We start from the raw sequence: 19,916 nt of genomic DNA, 5'->3' as shown, positions 1-19,916 counted from the left end.
GTGTGTGTGTGTGTGTGTGTGTGTGTGTGTGTGTGTGTGTGTGTGTGTGTGTATGGAGAGAGAGAGAGAGAGAGACTCACTCTGTCGCCCAGCCTGGAGTGCAGTGGCATGATCTTGGCTCACTGCAACCTCCACCTCCCAGATCCAAGTGATTCTTCTGCCTCAGCCTCCCAAGTAGCTAGGATTTCAGGTATGCACCACTTCGTGTGGCTAAATTTTTGTATTTTTAGTAGAGATGGGGATTCACCATATTGGCCAGGCTGGTCTCGAACTCCTGACCTTGTGATACCACAGCCTCAGCCTCCCAAAGTGCTGGGACTACAGGTGTGAGCCACACGCCTGGCCACTGCATATATATTTTTGTGATTTATTTATAATATGCTTAACTGCTTTTGGACAATGAACAGAAAAAAAAGGAACAAACAAATTACTGGCCTACTTTCCACCTACGGATTTTTACATTACTGTTTAAAAATACCACCTTCCACTTCCCCCAAATCTGTTGGATAAGTGCAAAGCTCATCAGTATAGTGAATATTGTGTCTTTTAGTTTGATTCTTTTTCCTACAGTCCCTTCTCTGTATTCCATATCTTTACCAGCCATCATCATCACACAGCTTCTACTCTAGTCAGAACAAACCATGTCCATTCCCCAAGCCCTTGGCATTAACTTCTGCATTGCTATTGCTCATGATGAATTTTTTCACTAGTAATCCTTTCCTCTCGGTTTTTTCTCATCCTATTCATTCTTCAATGTATTGATCAATTGCCCCCCATTGAAATGATCACAAATTGAAATGACATTTTTTCCTCTGCTTTCCCATGAAACAGCTATAAAAAAATACGTAGCACACTAGTTCAGTTAGTTAATGATATCAGTTGTTTTATTATCCTTATCATTTCCTTCTTCTGAATGTGAGCCTTTTAGGACAAAGTCTTGGTCTTAAACTGATTCACTTATAAGTACTCTACCTCAGTTGAATGGTGCAAAAAATGTATACATATTGGGCCCCCAAAATCACTAAGCTAAAGGGAAAATTCAAGCTGGGAACTGCTCAGGGCAAATCTGCCTCCATGACTAATCAAAGTAATCCCTCTACTCACTGAGAAAGATGCATGTTCTGATTGCCTCCTTTGAGAAAGGCTTATCAGAAACTCAAAAGAATACAGCCATTTTTCTCTCACCTACCTGTGACCTGGAAGACTCCTCCCCTGCTTCAAATTGTCCCCACCTCTCTGGACGGAACCAGTGTACTTCTTACATATGTTGATTGATGTCTCATATCCCCCTAAAATGTATAAAACCAAACTGTGGCCAAACCACCTTGGGCATATATTGCCAGGACTCTGAGGCTGTGTCATGGGTGTGCATCTTCAACCTTGGCAAAATAAACTCAGACTTGCCTCAAATTTTAGGGGTTCACAATGGAACCCCCAAAATAGAAGTAGCATCCTTCTATGCCACTTGCCAAGAAAACCTGGAGTCCTCTTAAATATCCCTCTTTCACTCACACCTAACATCCAAACCACTGGAAACTCTGTTGGCTTTCTTCATAATAATACATTTAGCACTTTATCAGCCTCACCATGTTCATGATACTACTCTATTTTGAGTGAACATTATTCTTCCTGTCAATTCTTGAAACAGCCTCCTAATCAGTTTCCTTATTCTGTATGTGCAACCATACAATTTATTCACAAAACAGCAATAGGGTTATACCTTGAAATGCATATTTGATCACACCGCTTTTCTCAAAACCCTGCGATGTTATTACCTTAACAATTGCAAACAAGATTCTACATGATTGATACCACACCAAAATCAAAGCTATGTGTCTAATCCCATCACTGGTTACCCTCCTCTTTCCTCAATCTACAAGCACCAAGCTGGTCCCCTTGATGTCCCTTGAAAACATAAGGCATTTTGCCACCTTAACTATAGCTTTCTGTCTGCCTGGAAGGCTTTTCTAAAGAAGAGTTGTCACCTGGGCTAAATCCCTCCCTTCTTTCAAATGTTTTCTTAAATACCACATTCTCAGTGTTAAAAGAAAAACTTCAGTGGAATTAAATTTAAAGATGTTTAATTGAGCAATGAATAATTAATAAATCAGGAAGCCCCCACAATCAGCAAATTCAAAGAGACTCCAGCACAGCCACATAGTAGAAGATTTATAGACAAAAAAGGGACATGACACACAGAATTCAAATGTGATGTACAGAAAAAACTTGATTTGTTTCTGCTCGATATTTACCTTATTTGAACATGGTTCAAACAGCTAGCTACATTTGATTGGCCAGAACAGTGATTAGCACAGGTATGGGCCATGATCAGTTTAAACCTCCACTTGTTATAGTTCACAATACACAGAAAAACCTTTAGGCCAAACTTAAATCTGTAAGGAGGCAGCTTTAAGCTAAACTTGATTAACATCAGTATGGATAATTCTGGCCACACTATTTAAAAATGTAGGTTCAGTTTCTATTGTGAAGTGGCTTATTGGACTAAACTCTTTAGAGGAAACAACCTCAAACTTCAGTAAAATTATTTAAAAAAAATACAAAACAACTATCTGAAAAAAAATTGAAAGCTACTAAAAAACAAACAGATGTAGAGGAAGTAGGTATCTGAAAGAAAAAAAAGTCACTGAAACAGTTTTCCACTTTTAAAGTTTTTCTAGCCACAGGACAGCTAGAATTTGGATAGAAATATTCAGTCTTACTTGCTTAAGAAATCAAAAGATAAAGCTTGGGGCTAATACCATAGTTGAAAATTGAAGGGGTATATCCAGGAAAGGAGAAAGCCACAGAGCAGACACCCATACATTGTATATAAATTCTGTATCTCTGACTGACCCCTGAACACACACACAGGAAACAAACTCCAAGAAGCTCATCAAATGATAAGAGAACTTACTACAGAGTCTACCTGTGGTTCACCAAAGGAGAAACAAATCTTTAAGTCCTCAATCAGATACAGGCATTTACAAAAAATTTTACAGTTAACATCCTACTTAATAGTGAAATACTGAATCTTCTCCCTCAAGATTTGAATAATGTCCACTCCTACAATTTCTAGTTAGTGCTTTGTCAGAGGGCCTAGCAAGTGTAATAAGATAACAAAAATAAATAAATAAATAGGCATAGAGAATAGAATAGAAGTAAAACTCTCTAATAACAGATGAAGAGCATGCTTAAAATTTATAAAACAATTACTAGAACTAATAAAGTGAATTAAGCAAGATTACAAAGTCAATATAAGAAAACAATTGAATTCCTGATACAAGTAGTAACTATCTGAAAAATGAAATTTTATAAATACTCTTTACAATAGCTGACAAATCATAAAATACTCAGGAGTAAATTTTTTTAAATTTGAGAATGACCTCTGTAATAAGAACTACAAAAGATTGCTGACAAATGACATAAATAAATAAAAGGCATACCATGTTCATAGATTGAAAGACTCAATAATGTCAAGATGTCAACTCCCAAACTGATTTATAGAGTCATTGCAATAATCTCAATCATAATCCTATGTGGTTTTTTGTTAGACTCTTAAATGTATATGAAGATTTAAAGGATTTAGAATATCCAAAGCAATCTAGAAAACAAACAGGGTTAGAAGATTTACAATACCCGACTCCAAGATTTGCTACAAAGCTACAGTATTCAAGACAGTATGACATTGGCATAAGAACAAATAGATCAATGGGCTAGAAAAGGGAGCCCAGCTTTAGAGTCACACTTATAGAATGTGTATGCCACAGAAATGCCATAGTAATTCAATGTAAAAGGAAAGTGTTTTCAACAAATAGTACATGAACAGCTAGGCAGCCATATTGTGGGGTGGGGGGCAAAACTTACTATGATAACTATTTCATACTACACAGAAAAATTAACTAGAAATCAATTAGAAATCTAAACATAAAAGTTAAAATTATATAATTTCTGGGTGAAAATTAGAAGAATATCATTGTGTGCTAGGTGTAAGCAAAGGTTTCTTAAAAAGAACACAAAACACATAAAACAAAATAAAAATATTGATCAGTTAAACATAAGAAAAATTAAAATCTTATGCTCATCAAAAAGCACCATTGGCTGAGTGTGGTGTCTCATACCTGTAATTCCAGCACTTTGGGAGGCTGAGGTGGGCAGATCACAAGGTCAGGAGTTTGAGACCAACCTGACCAACATGGTGAAACCCTTTCTCTACTAAAAATACAAAAAATGGCTAGGCATGATAATGTGGCCTGTCATTCCAGCTGCTCGGAAGACTGAGGCAGGAGAATTGCTTGAGACCAGGAGGCAGAGGTTGCAGTGAGCCAAGATTACACCATTACACTCCAACCCAGGTGACAGAGTGAGACTCTGTCACAAAAAAGAAACAAAACAAAACATCATTAAGAAAATGTACAGGTAAGCCAAAGACTGTGAGAAAATATATGCAAACAACCTATCACTTAAAGAACTTGCAACCAGATACATTAAAAAACACTCAAAGTTAAATCATTAAAAGATAAATAACATTTTTTTAATGAGCTAGATACTTTAACAGCCACTTTACAAAGTAAGATATTCAAATGGAATATGTATGTGAAAAACACTCAGAATAGTGGTTATCTGAATGTGAGGATGAAAGACAGAGATAGCAACTGACTGGGATGAGGAAACTCAGTTGACAAAAATGTTGTATAATATGTAGGTATGTAGGTGCTTAGGTTACATGAGAGTTTTCATTTTTCAAAACCTATGAAATAGTACATGTAAGTTGTGTCAATCTGTCAATGCCTGTAGATTTCACATAACATGTCAATTTCACATAACATAAATAATGAACCTTAACGATGTACACACTACAGTTTTAGGGGTACCTTAAGTGTTCATATCTTTAAATCCTTCAAAAATAAAATGGATAAGTGAATATATTAATGGACAGGTATGTAAAAAAATATAGTATGATGTTAACAATTACAGAATCTAGCTTGAGGTCATATGAGTGTTCATTGTACTAGTCTTTTAGATTTTCGGTATGTTTGAATTTTTTATAACAACATGTTGGGGGCAGCAGATAAAAGTACAACTTGTTCTCCAACATCCTGACCCCTCCTACCATCCTCTACTTCTTTCTTTTGTCCCATAGCATATCAACCTCTAGTAAATATATTTATTTATTATATTTATTTTTTATTACCTGCTTCCTCTGCTACTCACAAGGAGAGAAAATTCTTTTTTTTTTTTCTTTTTAGTGATCTACAGTACAAATAATAGTGCTTGGAACACAGAGGCATTCAATAAATATTTATTGAATAAATAGCTACTATTAATCCTAATTTATAGATGAAGAAAATGAGACAAAATTAGTGAGCAGCTGGACATAGTTAGAAGAACAGGCTACCACAAGGAAAAGATGTCTGAGCCTTCTATATCCTCTAACCTCCTCCTTTAAAAATATAAAGAGGCCAGACACAATGGCTCACACCTGTAATCCCAACACTTTGGGAGGCTGAGGCAGGTGAATCATGAGGTCAGTATTCAAGACCAGCCTAGCCAACGTGGTAAAACCCTGTCTCTACTAAAAATACAAAAAAATTAGCTGAGCGTGGTGGCCGGTGCCTGTAATCCCAGCTACTAGGGAGGCTGACGTAGGAGAATCGCTTGAACCAGGGAGGCAGAGGTTGCAGTGGGCTGAGATCGCACCACTCACTGCACTCCAGCTTGGGTGATAGAGCAAGGCTCCATCTCAAAAAAAAAAGAATATATAAGTGAGCCAAACAGACAAAATTTTTGCCCTCTGGAATTTATATTGTAATGGAATAAATGTAAGTCTACCCAAACTATTTACCTATAGTCTCTCAATGGGTTATTTCATAGGAGTAAATGAGAGATACTTTCAGAAACTGTGTTCACTGCTCTCAAGCCAATAAATATTTAAGCTACACCCTCTAAGATATACATCAAGATTTCAAGACAGAAAACACTTACCAGGTGCCTGCCACTTGCCCAATATCATTTAAGCATTGTTTCATTATCAAGGGGCAGGGGGACAGAAAAGGAATAGGAACAGACTCTAACCTCGCTGAGCGACTCCACCCAGAAATCTGAGAACAGAGTAGAGCTTAATGAAGTTGGAAACTACCTACACATCACGCAAAGGTTGCTAGCCTTTACCCTATATAATTCTCTTAAGTAGGCTGAAGAGTATATCGAGATCCTAAAATTATCTTGTTCTTGTAAGCAGTGTTAAGGACATCTTAGGTTATCGAGCCCTTAGTAACTTCTGTCAAATAGACAGCACTGTCCTTGAAATAGTGTATATTCTATAGAAGAAAACACTTAGATAAGTAAACATGCCAATTCTAATAAGCTTTTAAACACACAAGGAGAATGAAAAGATGTTATTTTGGCAACCTTGCTTGCAAACTTCTCAAGGACAGTAACGTAGTTTTAAACTGTTTTCTATTTGTTCAGCACCCTGACTAAAAGGTACCTTTCCCCTAGTACTTTGTACAGTTACCTAAAAATTGGATTCGAGGTAAATATTGGTTGACCTGGTAAATGAATGATGAAGGTCAGAAAACTATCATATAACTAGATATTTTTAAATACTTTCTACAGAGAAATAAATATCCATTTTCCAAAGGATCTTTTGATTTTGGTAAACGCTTGTCATCATTTCAAACTGAATACACTCAAAAACAGATGAGGATATCATAGTAAAGGAAAAAACAAAATATGAAAAGTAAAAAAATAACTACTGTTGTTCAAAAAATTCATGATTTTTAAGATATTGTGAAAAGTAAATCATCTCAAGTTAGATGGCATAACAAATTTTTAATAGTAACTGTTCAAAAAGATGTAATTCCACAGATTTGAGCAACTAAAAAATTCTGAGCATGGTTTCTGCATGAATATGAATGAGAGAGAGAGACATAAGTGGCTACAGACACCAACCAATCCCACTGTTATGTAAATTATATTTCAGTGTATTTGCTCACCTTCCAGTGTAAATCATTAATCTTACAAAAAAAAAAAAAAAAAAAAAAAGGGAAGAAAAACACTGCTTGCTCAATGCTGCCATCATGTGGTTAAGATACTCCACATGCAAGAGCGTGGTCTTCCACTTTTCTTCCCCTTGTTCATAAATTATTTGACGTAACCCTCCCTCTGATAAAGTTTTTTTAAAGTTGGATAAATAATATTGTGAGGATGGCTTTGTTTCTATGTGACCACACAAATAATGTCAGAAAGAATTTGAAGCAAAACATTGGGTATTTTTTCTTTGAATGAACTTCAAGTGCAGAAATTAATCATAATTCATGGGCTTGTGACACAAGCACAATATTGGTCCAAACACAATGCAATTTAAATTAGTTTTTCATAATAAATTAGGCATATGCAAATCTACTACCCCAAACAAAAGTTATGGCTTTGATAATAATCTATATTAAACCTTATAGTCTTATAGTCTACCCAATTAGTCCATCCTCTGTCCTGCTCAAAACTGATGTAAATTTCATCCTGAGTCCTGTGCTTGTCATTCTTTTGAGTCCTTTACTATGTAGTTTTATTGTATTTTTTCTATTTATAATAGACTTGGGTTTTCAAAAAACAGCTCTATTGAAGAATATTTGAATATAATAGGCTGTATACATTTAGAAGGTACAATTTGATAGGCTTTGACATATATACATACATATATATATTTGATGTATATATGTATAAAACCATAATCCTTTTAAAGTTTCTCAGTTTCTCCAAAAAAATGTATGCTGTATATTAAAAACTACAGGGGAATTGCTGAAAGAGTTCTCTTCTATTATTAGTTACTTGAAAAGCTTCTCATCAGGAATTGAAGATGAAATTTATCCAATACTTTATCTGTATCTATAGAAATGATTATGATTTTCATTTTTAGCTTGTTGATATGGCGAAATATATTGTTTATTGTTCTAATGTTAAATCATATTGGATTCCTGGAATAAAACACATTTGGTCATGATGAACTATTTTCTAAATTGTTGGATTTGATTTGTTAATATTTTGTTAATATCTTTTGAATTTATGTTCATGAAGGATACTGCCTTGTAATTTTCCTTTCTTGTAATGTCTTTGCAAGGTTTTAGTATCAGAGTAATGGTGGCCTCATATAATGAGTTAGAAAGCATTCCCTCCTCTTATCACTATTCTTCCTTAAATATTTGGTAGAATTCACCTGGTATGCCATGTGGACATAGAGTTTTCATTGTGGAATGGATTTGAACTACAAAGTCAATTGCTTAACAGAGCTATCAAGACAATTCTTTTTGAGTCAGCTTTGGTAATGTATATCTTTCAAGGAAGTTGTCCACTTCATCTAACTTGTTAAATTAATTGGCATAATGTTATTCAGAATATTTCCTTATTATCCTTTTAATATCTGTAGAATCTATAGTGATGTTACCTCTCTAAGTCCTGGTATTGGTCATTTGTATCTATTCTTTTCCTTTATAGGTCCAGCTTTTGGGTTTACTGATTTTATTTTCTATATTACATTTCATTGATTTCTGCTCTGATCTTCATTATTTCTCTTTTTCATCTTTACATTGTGTTTAATTTGTTCTGGGTTTCCTATCATCTTAAAGTATAAGATGAGATTACTGATTTTGGACCTTTTTTCTTTTCTAAGATATGTGTTTATTGTCACGTGTTTCCCTTAGCTACTGCTTTAATAGTATCCCACAAACTTTGATGTGTTATGTTTTCATAAAAAATACAAAACAATTTCAAATTATTTTCTTCTTTGACACAGGGGTTATTTAGAGGTATGCTATTTACTTTCCAAATACTTAAGGATTTTCTAGATATTTTCATTACTGATTTTTAATTTAATACCATTGCAGTCAGAGAACATGCTTTATGTGACACGAATTCTCTTAAAATTGAGATTAGTTTTATGGCCTAGAATGTGGTATATACTGGAAAATATTCTACATTAACTTGAAGAAAGGGTATTATCTGCCATTTGGAAGACTGTGTTCTACAAATTTTGATGATGTCAAATTGGTTGATATCATACTACAAGTATTCTTCATCTTTACTGCTTTTCTGTCTACTTGTTTTCTCCATTATTAAGAGGTTTTGAAACATGGCAATAATTTTTTATTTGATTATTTTTCCTTGCAATTACATTAGTTTTTGGTCCATATAATTTGAAGTTTTCTTATTAGGTATGTAAGATATTAAGATTGTTATTTACTTTTGATAAACCAACTCCTTAATTATTATGGAATGACCTCTTTATCTCTAGTAATATTTTCTGCTCTGAAACATGCTTTCATATTAAATAGCTATACTAGCTTTCATTTGATTATTGTTAGCACGGCATATATTTCCCCCACTTTTGCCTTAACCTCCCTGTGTCCTTATAGTTACAGTGTAGTTTCATGTAAGCAACATATAGTTGGGATTTGATTTTTATCCAATTTAACAACCCCTGATGTTCAGTTGTATTATTTGCCTTACATTTTCTAGGACAATATATAACATCTTTGTTGTCTTTTCTCCATTGTTCTGTATTCCTTTAGATTAACTGAATATCTGTGATGATTCTACTTTTTCTCCTTTGTTGGCTTATTAGCTATAACTCTTTGTTGTGTTATTGAAATGGTTGCTTTCATTTTCGTAGTATACATATTTAACTTATCACAGGCTACCTTTAAGCAATATTATGTCATTTCACATCTATTATATGAATCACACAATAATATTCCACCATTTCTTCTAGTCACACTTTTGTGCTATTGTTGCATATATTTTAATTGTGTGTGTGTATGTGTGTGTGTGTATATATATATATATATATATATATATATATTACAAAGCACGTCCTACATTGTTTTTTGTTTTGGTTAAACATTATCTTCTAAAATAATATGAGTGATAAGAATAAAAGAATATATTACAACATATATATATATATATGCATGAATAACATATATTTATTCACATAGTTACCACTTCCAGAGCCCTTCATTCCTTGGATAGATCCACATTTCTATCTAGTATCATTTCCTTCTAGGCAAAGGACTTCCTTTAATTCTTTTTTTTTTTTTTTGAGTTGGAGTCTCACTTTGTTGCCCAGGCTGGGGTGCAGTGGTGTGATCTTGGCTCAGCATAACCTCCAACTCCTGGGTTCAAGCAATTCTCCCACCTCAGACTCCTGAGTAGCTGGGATTACAGGCACGTGCCAGGATGCCCAGCTGATTTTTATATTTTTAGTGGAGACAGGTTTCCCCATGTTAGCCAGGCTGGTCTCAAACTCCTAACCTCAAGTGATCCACCTGTCTCGACCTCACAAAGTGCCGGGATCATAGGCATGAGCCACCACACCTGGCCCTTTTAATATTTCTTATAGCATAGGTCTGTTAGTGGATAATTGTTTTTAGTTTTGAGCTTTCTTCCTCACATGCCTGATAAAAGGACTCTTGCCTTTGTTTTTGAACATATTTTCACTGGGTATAGAATTTTGGGCTTACGGCTTTTTTTTTTTCCCTTGTAATACTTAAATGTATTTTTCCATTGTCTTCTTGTTTACATTGTTTCTACCAAGAAATATTCTGTCATTATCCTCTTTGTTCATTTGTATGTAATGCCTCCCAACCCCCTTACTGTTTTTAAGATTTTTTTCTAGCAGTGGTTTTGAATAATTTAATTATGGTGTTCTTTGGCATAGTTTTCTTCATGTTTCATGAGCTTGGGAGTTTGGTGAGCTTCTTTGATCTGTGAATCTTTGATCTTTGATCTTTATAGGTTTTAAAAAATCTGAAATCCCAGTCATTTATAAAAGGGTATTTATTTCTTATTCATGGAAAGTCCAGTAAAAATTCTACTGCCCTACTTCTTGTAATTTACAACCGTCTGTAATACCTAGTTGCCAAGAACAATGAAACAAAAACAGAAGTGAAGGACAAAGGCACAATAGCTTTTAACCATCTCAGTCTGGAAGTGACTCAAAAAAAGTCTCTTCCTTTTGCAATCTATTGGCCAGTAGTCACATGGCCTCAATCTAATCGCAAAGAAAGTCCCAAAATATAACAGGACATGTAGGTATTTGGATAACTTAAATTTTCTCTGTCACAGAAGAAAGGAGGTTCCAAACAGAGAACAGAATGAAAACAACTTTGGGAATATGGGCTGAAAAAGCCTCCCTGAAGCAATGACATTTATGCTAACACATAAAGGGTGGAAAGAACTCAGCCCTAGTATATTTGAAAAATAACCAATATAGTTAAGAGGTCAGAGGCTAACATATTGTTCATGTAATAATATATATTTCCTAACACAGCCTCTATATAATAGATACTATAGCTATAGAAAACTTTCATGGGTGAGGGTACAAGATCTTCACCAAATCTTGATCAGTTAAAATGTTTATGACTAATCTCTGAGATGTAGAAACATATGCAGAAGGATGAGACTTAATACACACAAAAAGTAGTGATGAGAATGTATAGGATTTACTCATTTCTTCAACAGCATCCACTAATTATCTAACAGATACAAGGTAGATTACACAGACAAAATGTTTTCTGCAATTCTCCCTTTGTGGAATTATGCTGAACACTCAAGCCCATAACTGGGGTTTCTCCCATAGAGAAAGGAAAAATAAATTATAAAACAAAGTCAAATTAAAATTTAGAAATCATCTTGAATTAAACAGAATAAAACAGAAAAGAGTTCAGAATGATAAAAATATTCCCACTCTGGCCAATAATTTTAATAATCATCAGTATTCTGCATACATAAATTTGATAATTTCTCATGAAAAGTAATTATAGCAATACTTTTTTCTCCAAATGAAAAAATGAGTTTTAGACAAATATGCATATTTCCTTGCTTACTAGTGAGGTCAATATCCACAGTTTTATGCCTACTAATTGCTCAAATATTTTATTTGCGTTAATCTATGCAGCGAACTCAAACTCTTCTAACTCACCTTCTTTAGTTTTATCCTTTAATCATTCTCTACTTCCCTTACATAAACTGGAAGGAGCTAATCCTCAAAGGCTTCAAACTAGACAACTGAAGGGAACATTTGAAAAACTATTTCAGAAAAAGATAGATATGATAAAGTTTCCCTAATCGTGTTCCAGAAATAAATGAGAAGTAGACTTCTCAGGAAACAATTAAATACAAAGCAGGTAAGCAAGCATCTCTCTTGATGCTCTCCTAAATTTCTGCTGTAGGACTGTGACTATGGTACAAAGGATGCTATACTTGATCTCTTGACAATGCTCTGATACTCACTCACTGAGTGAACTCACACAAGTTACTTAGTTCCTCTTAGCTACTCCTTTTCCTTAACCATAAACCTCAGATAAAAATAGCACCTACTGGTAAGAACTGTTGTGAGTATTAAATGATTTCTCATATATATAAAGCACTTTTGTACAGTGCTTGGCATTAGAAAATAGTAAATATTTACCATTCCTGCCACTTATAACAGTTGTCATGAAGTCATAGTTGTAAAATACCCTATTAAAATTTCATTGAGTTAATAATCGTTTTTCAGGCTTAGATCTAAATGTTTTCATACAGTTCATGTAATTTAAACCCTCTTGAATCAAATACATCCTGCACCAAAACTTACTCTATGACAAGTGGTTTTGAATAACTTGATTCCAATGTGCTTCAAGTTTATGAATACTATAATATCCTTTTTATTACTCTAGTTTGAAAAGGATGCCACTGGTTCCCAGTTTTAAAAGACCATTACTCTAATTTACTTTCTCTATATAGAGACACATACTCCAAAAAAATTTAATTTTTAATATGATATCAGTTTAATACATGTAACTCAATAAAACCTAAAAGTAAATAAAATGCCTACTCAGAAGAAAAAAACAATATAACATAAATAACAGACCTCTTTCTCACCTCGACAAAGTGATCACCTATTGATAAGAATCTATGCACAGTCAGGACAGGAGTAGGAAAGCATCTGCATTTGGTCATTTTTATTTCTCCTTAGCTTTAGGACCAGCTACAGAACAAACAGCCAGGCTGTGTACTCTTATATCCCAAGTATTTCAAATCCTGAACAAAGTTGCACGGCTTCTGAACATAAACCAGGGCTTAGCTTGTGACAGGCCCAGTACCATTAAACAGGAGAGAATTTTATCTCATTTCTTTGCTTTCTGCCCAAGTGAAATGGAAACTCCTTGCACATTTGGTTTAATCCTTATGCAAACCTGTCTTCAAACATTAGAATTATAATTCTAACTTGGAATTTCTTTTATTCAAGACATTGCCATAATTGTGAGAAATAATCTCAGATTTCTAATCATGAAATAATTTGAAATATATATTTACTAACAAAATTATAGACAATAATTTAATATTATTAAAGTTGAAGGTGTAATCAACTAGATTCATTTATTTTTTCATTTGCTTATTGTTTAATTTGTTCATTATAATAATCTTATGAGATATACATAGGAAAGGCTATAGTCATTTACTTCTATATAGCCAATCTACCAAAATATCTCATAAGTTGCACTTACTCTGTAAAACGTGAAGGCTCATGCTGGACATACCAGAGGATAGTTAAAAAAGTATTCCTCACCCTACCAGTTGAGTTTCATAACCAAGAGACAATTTTTGTATTTCCCAGCCTGTCTTTGCCAGTTTTTTCATAGTAAATTATATAATGTAGGTTATAAATAAATTTCAATGGAGTGCAAAAGGGAACAGTTCTTATTTGTAAGAAAACTAAGCTGAATGATCTAGAAAGATTCTCAAGAACTAAAAAGAATTAGTACGACTTAGACAACAGCAAGGCGACTTTGAAGAGTGGGAGGTATTTTGAGAATCTAGATGAATTTTCACTGTTTCACCCCAACATGAAAATCACAGGCAATGAATCATAAGCATTACTGTCAGGAGATGATGCAGAAGTCCAACCAGTGGGCTCCAAAAGCTTTGAATCTATATTAAAGACTGATGAATGAATATTTAAATTCTTTATGGTATAATACAATGTTTAAGGTACATATGCATTGTTTTACAATTTCCTACTTTAGCCAACTTTTTCTATTAACTAAAAACTATGTGTTCACAATATGTAGTATAAAAGGTCAATTTTCAATTCTCTTTTTACAAGTAAAATAAGACTCATCAAAGTTAAGTAACAGTCAAATACAAAGCCAGATTATAAATTCAGACTGTATATATATCCATATTTGAGTTGTATCTTCTGCTAGCAAAAATGTACCACAGTGCAATTACTAAAATAAACTACAGGCTACATTGAAAGGAATAGTATATTTAATATGTCTTTAATCTCATTGCTATCATTTTAAACCTTACCAAAAAGAAATTGTGAATAAAAATAGGAATACCATTATTGAGCAAGATAAAACCATAAAAAAATATAGGTTACAAGTGTGGGAACAGAGAAACCAGATGATCAGCAGTTTGGTGGTTACAAGTGATAGGAAACTGTATGTGAATGTTTGAAATGTATGTGCTTATGTCATGCCTTAGTATATTCTGAGAGACAGTGTAACAACAAGGAGTTTAAAAGGCAGGCTCTGAAATCAGATGACCTGAGTTTGGGTCTTGGCTCTACCATTTACTAACAGATAATACTGGTCAATTCACTTAATCTCCCTCTGTCTCAGTCTCCTCATCTATAAAATGAAGCAGATAATTCTTACTATATAAGGGCGTTTGTAGGATTCAATAAAATAATCCATGTAAAGAAGTCCCTGCCACACAGTAAACACACATTACTCACCAGCTAACACTGATGTGCCAGTGAGGGTGCCAACCTAATTGGTAACAGTATTCTTGGCATAGGGGCCAGTCTGCCCAGATTCAAATCCCAGCTCAGTTACTTAGCAGCTCTGTGAACTTGGGAGAAGTTACCCTCTTCGTGCCTCAAATTTCTCATCAGTAAAAAATACTCGAGCTTCATAGGATTATTATGAGAATCCAATGGGTTAATAAATATAAAGTGCCATTTGTAATATAAATGGCATATAAAGTGCTGTAATATAATCAATGTTAGCCACAATTTTGCCATTGTTGGCTTTTTGGCTACATAGAAAACTGCCATTTCTCAGAATATCCAGATTTTTTTACATCACCGTGGTCACTTTAGCTCTATGCGTCTCACTCTGTTTGAGACACTCAAACAATTTAGTTTCTACCACAGGACTCAAGTAGTTTAGTATTTAAAACAGATAAATCACCAGTGCCAGCTAGCAGTGAGCTGCTAATAAATTCACCAAATGAGGAATGTTGCTCAAAAGGGATTTATACAAATATAAATTCATTAAGACAAACAATCTAATGTAGTTTGAAATCTGTGACAAACTAAATATAGTGTAGTCTGAAAACTATGACTATTTTAAATAGTTTTAAACTAACAAAAATTGTATATATGTGTGGTGTACAATATGTTTTGATATATGTATCATTATGAAACAGGTAAGTCAATCTAATTAATGTATCTAATACATCAGATACCTATTTTCATGGTGAGAACATTTAAATCTCCTTTTCAGCAACTTGCAAGTATACAGTATGTTGTTACTAAGTTACCACGTTGTACAATAGATCTCCAAAACTTATTCCTGTGTAACTAAAATTTTGTATTATTTAACCAACATCTCCACAATCCCCTTCCCAGTCCTCAGTCCCTGGTAACCACCATTAACTCTGTGTTTCCACGAGTTTACTGTTTAAAATTCCACCAGTAAGACCATCCAGGTTTTTCTCTTTGTGTTTGGCTCATTCTACTTAGTATAATATACTTCAGGTTCTATGTTATAGCAAATGACAGAATTTCATTATTTTTAAAAGTTGATTTTTATTTCATTGTGTATATATTCAACATTTACTTTATCCATTCAGCCACCAATAGACACTAAAGTTGACTATGTATCTTAAAGTAATGCTACAATGAACATAGGAGTGAAGATATCTCTTTAACATATTGATAACATGTCACTTGGATATATATACAGAAATGGAAATTTTAGATCATATGGTGTGCTATTTTTAATTTTTTGAGGAACTGTCATGCTGTTTTCTAAAATGGCTGTACCAATTTACCCTGTAAACCTCAGTGAGCAGGGGTTCCTTTTCTCTATATCCCCAGCACTGACCTCATTTTCTTGATAACAGCCATCCTAACAGGTGTGGGGTGATATCTCATTGTGGTTTTAATTTGCCTTTCCCTGATAATTACTAATGTTGATCATTTTCACATACCTGTTGGCCATTTGTATGTTTTCTTTTAAGAAATGTTTTTTTAAGGTTACTTTGTGTAGAATGGACATTTTAAGAATTAATATTGTGATATGGTCATATAGCTATTAAAATGTCATACAAACGCCAAGTGGAGAAAACTTCAAAAACTGCAAACTATAAAAAGATTGCATGATAAATACGGTACCAAAAAAGAGACTCATTTTGCGTTAGTCAAACAATTGAGAAACACTGTTAAAATTTTTTGGACAGATTTGTGATGTTAATAAACTTCTAATCTTCTCTAGACCTCATTTTCCTATGATATAAGAGTGTTGCATGTGTTCAATTTCTTTTTTTAGTATTAAATGTAAGTGATACTATCGCTATACTAACTTTAACATCATTAATCTAAGCATTATCTGTCAGAGCATTTTTCTCAAGAGAAACCTGTGATAGCTTCTAAGACTCTTATCAACTTGATGTTTTTTGTCAGTGAAGCTATATTGGAGGAAAAGAATTAGAAGTATTATTTTTTGGCATAATTTAAACAGCACAAAAGTTATAACATATGCTAACATATTATATTGTTAGATAAAGAAAAAATATTTTATAAAGATCCCATATAATAGCATTATATAGCTTTACTTTTTGCATACCACAAGATTGTTAATCAAAGCTTCCAGAGCTCAAAACTACAAAACTACTGTAACCTATACCATTCCTGCAGTCCTCATTTTGCACAGTTTAAATATGCACAAATTTCAAAACCACACTTTAACGAAATAATACTAGTCCTGCAACAACACAGTTCAAATTCTTAGTAATTATACAAGAGCTCCTAGCTCTTTAGTCCACAAATCACTAAAAATAACAGATGAGATGATGATCAGAGACCAGTCATACACTTCTTTCAAATGATTGGTCACTGCACATTTGTAATCTTCAAACATACACAGCAAAGTGTGTTTTCTCCATGTCCCCCAGAGATAAACCCATATGATATTTTACAAAAGTGAATAACAGACAGAGGGGATTTGCCTATAAAAATAAAAGTATAGCAAAGAAACAAAATGCGATAATGCTGGGATGGAAACTGGATGTGGGTAGAAGATCTGAAAATGGTAACAGCAAACAAAGACAAGAGAAACCTAAGCCTGCATGAAGTGAAGGTACGAACGATGTTGAAAAAGTCTAATGAACATAAAAAAACAAAGTCATAGGATTCTAATTTAATGTAAATGGAGTTGTTGGAGAAATAGCTGACCATAGAATGTTGACATTGAATCCTTTGGAAAGATGGTTACACAGCCAGGGGAACTTAATGAAGGTGAAGTCATCACAAAAATGAGGAAAGTGATAGGAACAAAAAAGACGACGTCTCAGAGGAAGTGATACCAACATGTAACTTCACACTGACGTTTCTTTAAATGTTAAGGAACTCTCAGAGAAATTACATAACATTGAAAGTACAATAGACAAAATACTGGGAGCTAATCTAAATTAGCTGGGAGCTAATTTAAAATACTGGGAGCTAAAAAAACGCTGGGAGCTAATCTAATTCCTTTGAAAGGAATATAACAGTTCAATTCACCAAAGCATAGTAAAGATGCTCATTCCATCTGATATTAGAGAATTAGAAGGCAAACACTGCTCTAACTACTTTTGATAAGTTTATGCAAAGAAATCATACACTTTATTTCTCAATGTTTCTAATTTCTAAATTACAGTGTACTAAAAAATATTACTTTAGTTTTACTAATTATTCACTTGCCTATACATTTATGAACCACAATCTCTGTTTGAGACACTCAAACAGTAGGAAAGATTTTAAAGCTTTGATAAAAGGTTTTAAAGGCCACAAAAAATTGTTATTTTTACCTTTGATTATTACGATCACATTACCTGGCTTCCTCTTACATCGTCATTTTTAGGGTCCCACACTACTGTGCAAAGCAAGTAGTACATGTATTGCCAATACCTAAATTTTAGCTTCACAGATTTTGTCAATGTAAGCACAAATCATTCAGAAACCACTATTACACTTATTGCTACTTTAATAGTCCCCTTCTGAATGTGTTTCATAAATTACTTATAGTATCATGATATGATGCTGAAAGATGCCCTCTGTTACTCTTTTAACAAAACCAGATATAGAGAAGAACATTAGGTACCTGGCAGTGGTAACTGAACTAATATACCACTGACTCTTGGGTCCATATTCAATTGATCAGTTATGTCCAAAAGCTCTTCCTGAGAAACATCCTTAGGTTTCAGAATGAGCTCACTACAAATACCTAGAAGAAAAACAAGCAGAGAAGGTCACTTGACTAACTGAATATGGTTTTTCATCGACAGTGTCTGACACAGTGTGGGACTGTTCCTATTGGGATGAAAGGTTCTGATGTTTAATGCATCATCAGGAAGGATTTCTCCAATAATACAAGTGTATTCCCTTGATTCACATGCATTCTTTGGCCTGGAATGCCAGGTGACAACTTGTACTTGTTTGAGATAAGCTACTATTAGTAGATTAGAAGAGAATAAAAATATCACTAGCACACAACTAATTAGGCCAAGTTTAACAGAGTGAACAAGCCAGGTTTATTATTTGATTAAATCAAATATAATGAAAGCAAGCCTTTTAGATGTATTCTTTGCATTTTTTCCCATAGAATATAAAACACACTGAATTAACCCTATACAAGTTTTGAAGAAACATCAAATGAAATTAACATAATGTTTAGTAACTGAATAATCTTTAACAATAATACATGTAATTCAAATGGTACTTATTAGATAATTATCATTCATAATTATCACAATTCAAACTAAAAACAGAAAACATATTTAGTAGCAATTACAACTACAACACATACCCACCTACAGCAGACGCAGCTCTTATCTTATTCCTGACGTATGTTTTGCTTGCTGGATTATCTCCCACTAAAATTATACTGAGGTGAGGTCTTCTGTTTCCAAGGGAAATCCATGATTCCACACCTTGCTTTATTTCTTTCTGGATATGCTTAGCCATTTCGGTTCCTGATATAATAATGGCTTCATGTCTGTGGAAAGCAAAACAATAAATATAATACTAAAAAGAAAATAAAAAATATTCAACTGCACAAATTTAAGGTACAAAAATGAACAAAACAACCATGATTCTCCAAGCACCCCAAATTTGATTTTTTTTTCAATTAATGTGACACCTGCTCTTCAGGTTTATAAATATTTTATAATTTTGTGAATGATTTAACCTCTGTTATTTAGTTCTACAATATAACCTATCTGCTATAGAATAAATGTGTATGTCTCTTCAAAATTCATATGTTGAAATCCTAACCCCAAATGATATGATATTAGGAGGTGAATCCTTTGGGAGATGATTATATAATGAGGATAGAGCCCTCATAAGTGGTGTTACTGTCCTTTTAAGAAACTCCTGAGATCTTCCTCATGCCTTCTGCCATGTGAGGACATAGCACGAAGACAGCTATCTATTAACCAAAAAGCCGGCCCATACCAGACACTAAACCTTCTGGTGTATTGATATTGGACTTCCCAGCCCACAGAACAATGAGAAGTAAATTTCTGGTTTTTTATAAGCCAACCAGTCTCTGATGCTCTGTTACAGCAGCTCAAATAGACTAAGACACTATCTCCAGTGTATGTTTCTTCAC

General features: G+C 33.7%; 1 protein-coding gene across 13 annotated transcripts in view; it reads right to left on the bottom strand.

The window, feature by feature from the left end:
• MTHFD2L (methylenetetrahydrofolate dehydrogenase (NADP+ dependent) 2 like) overlaps window positions 1-19,916 on the bottom strand; it is a 185,017-nt gene that overhangs the window by 122,927 nt on the left and 42,174 nt on the right. For all 13 annotated transcript variants that reach the window (XM_032261001.1, XM_032261007.1, XM_032261006.1 and 10 more), the window contains 2 exons: window positions 19,117-19,301; window positions 18,408-18,530 (listed from right to left, as the gene is read on the bottom strand). In XM_032261001.1, coding sequence (XP_032116892.1) covers window positions 18,408-18,530; window positions 19,117-19,301 — 308 coding nt within the window. The remainder of the gene's footprint in view (window positions 1-18,407; window positions 18,531-19,116; window positions 19,302-19,916) is intronic.

The sequence above is a fragment of the Sapajus apella genome, unplaced genomic scaffold, assembly GCF_009761245.1.
Source record: "Sapajus apella isolate SASKATOON/1434 unplaced genomic scaffold, GSC_monkey_1.0 scaffold121, whole genome shotgun sequence".
NCBI classification, from domain to species: Eukaryota; Metazoa; Chordata; class Mammalia; order Primates; family Cebidae; genus Sapajus; species Sapajus apella.
The sequence above is the reverse complement of the archived record's forward strand: the minus strand, read 5'-3'. Positions and strand labels throughout refer to the sequence as shown.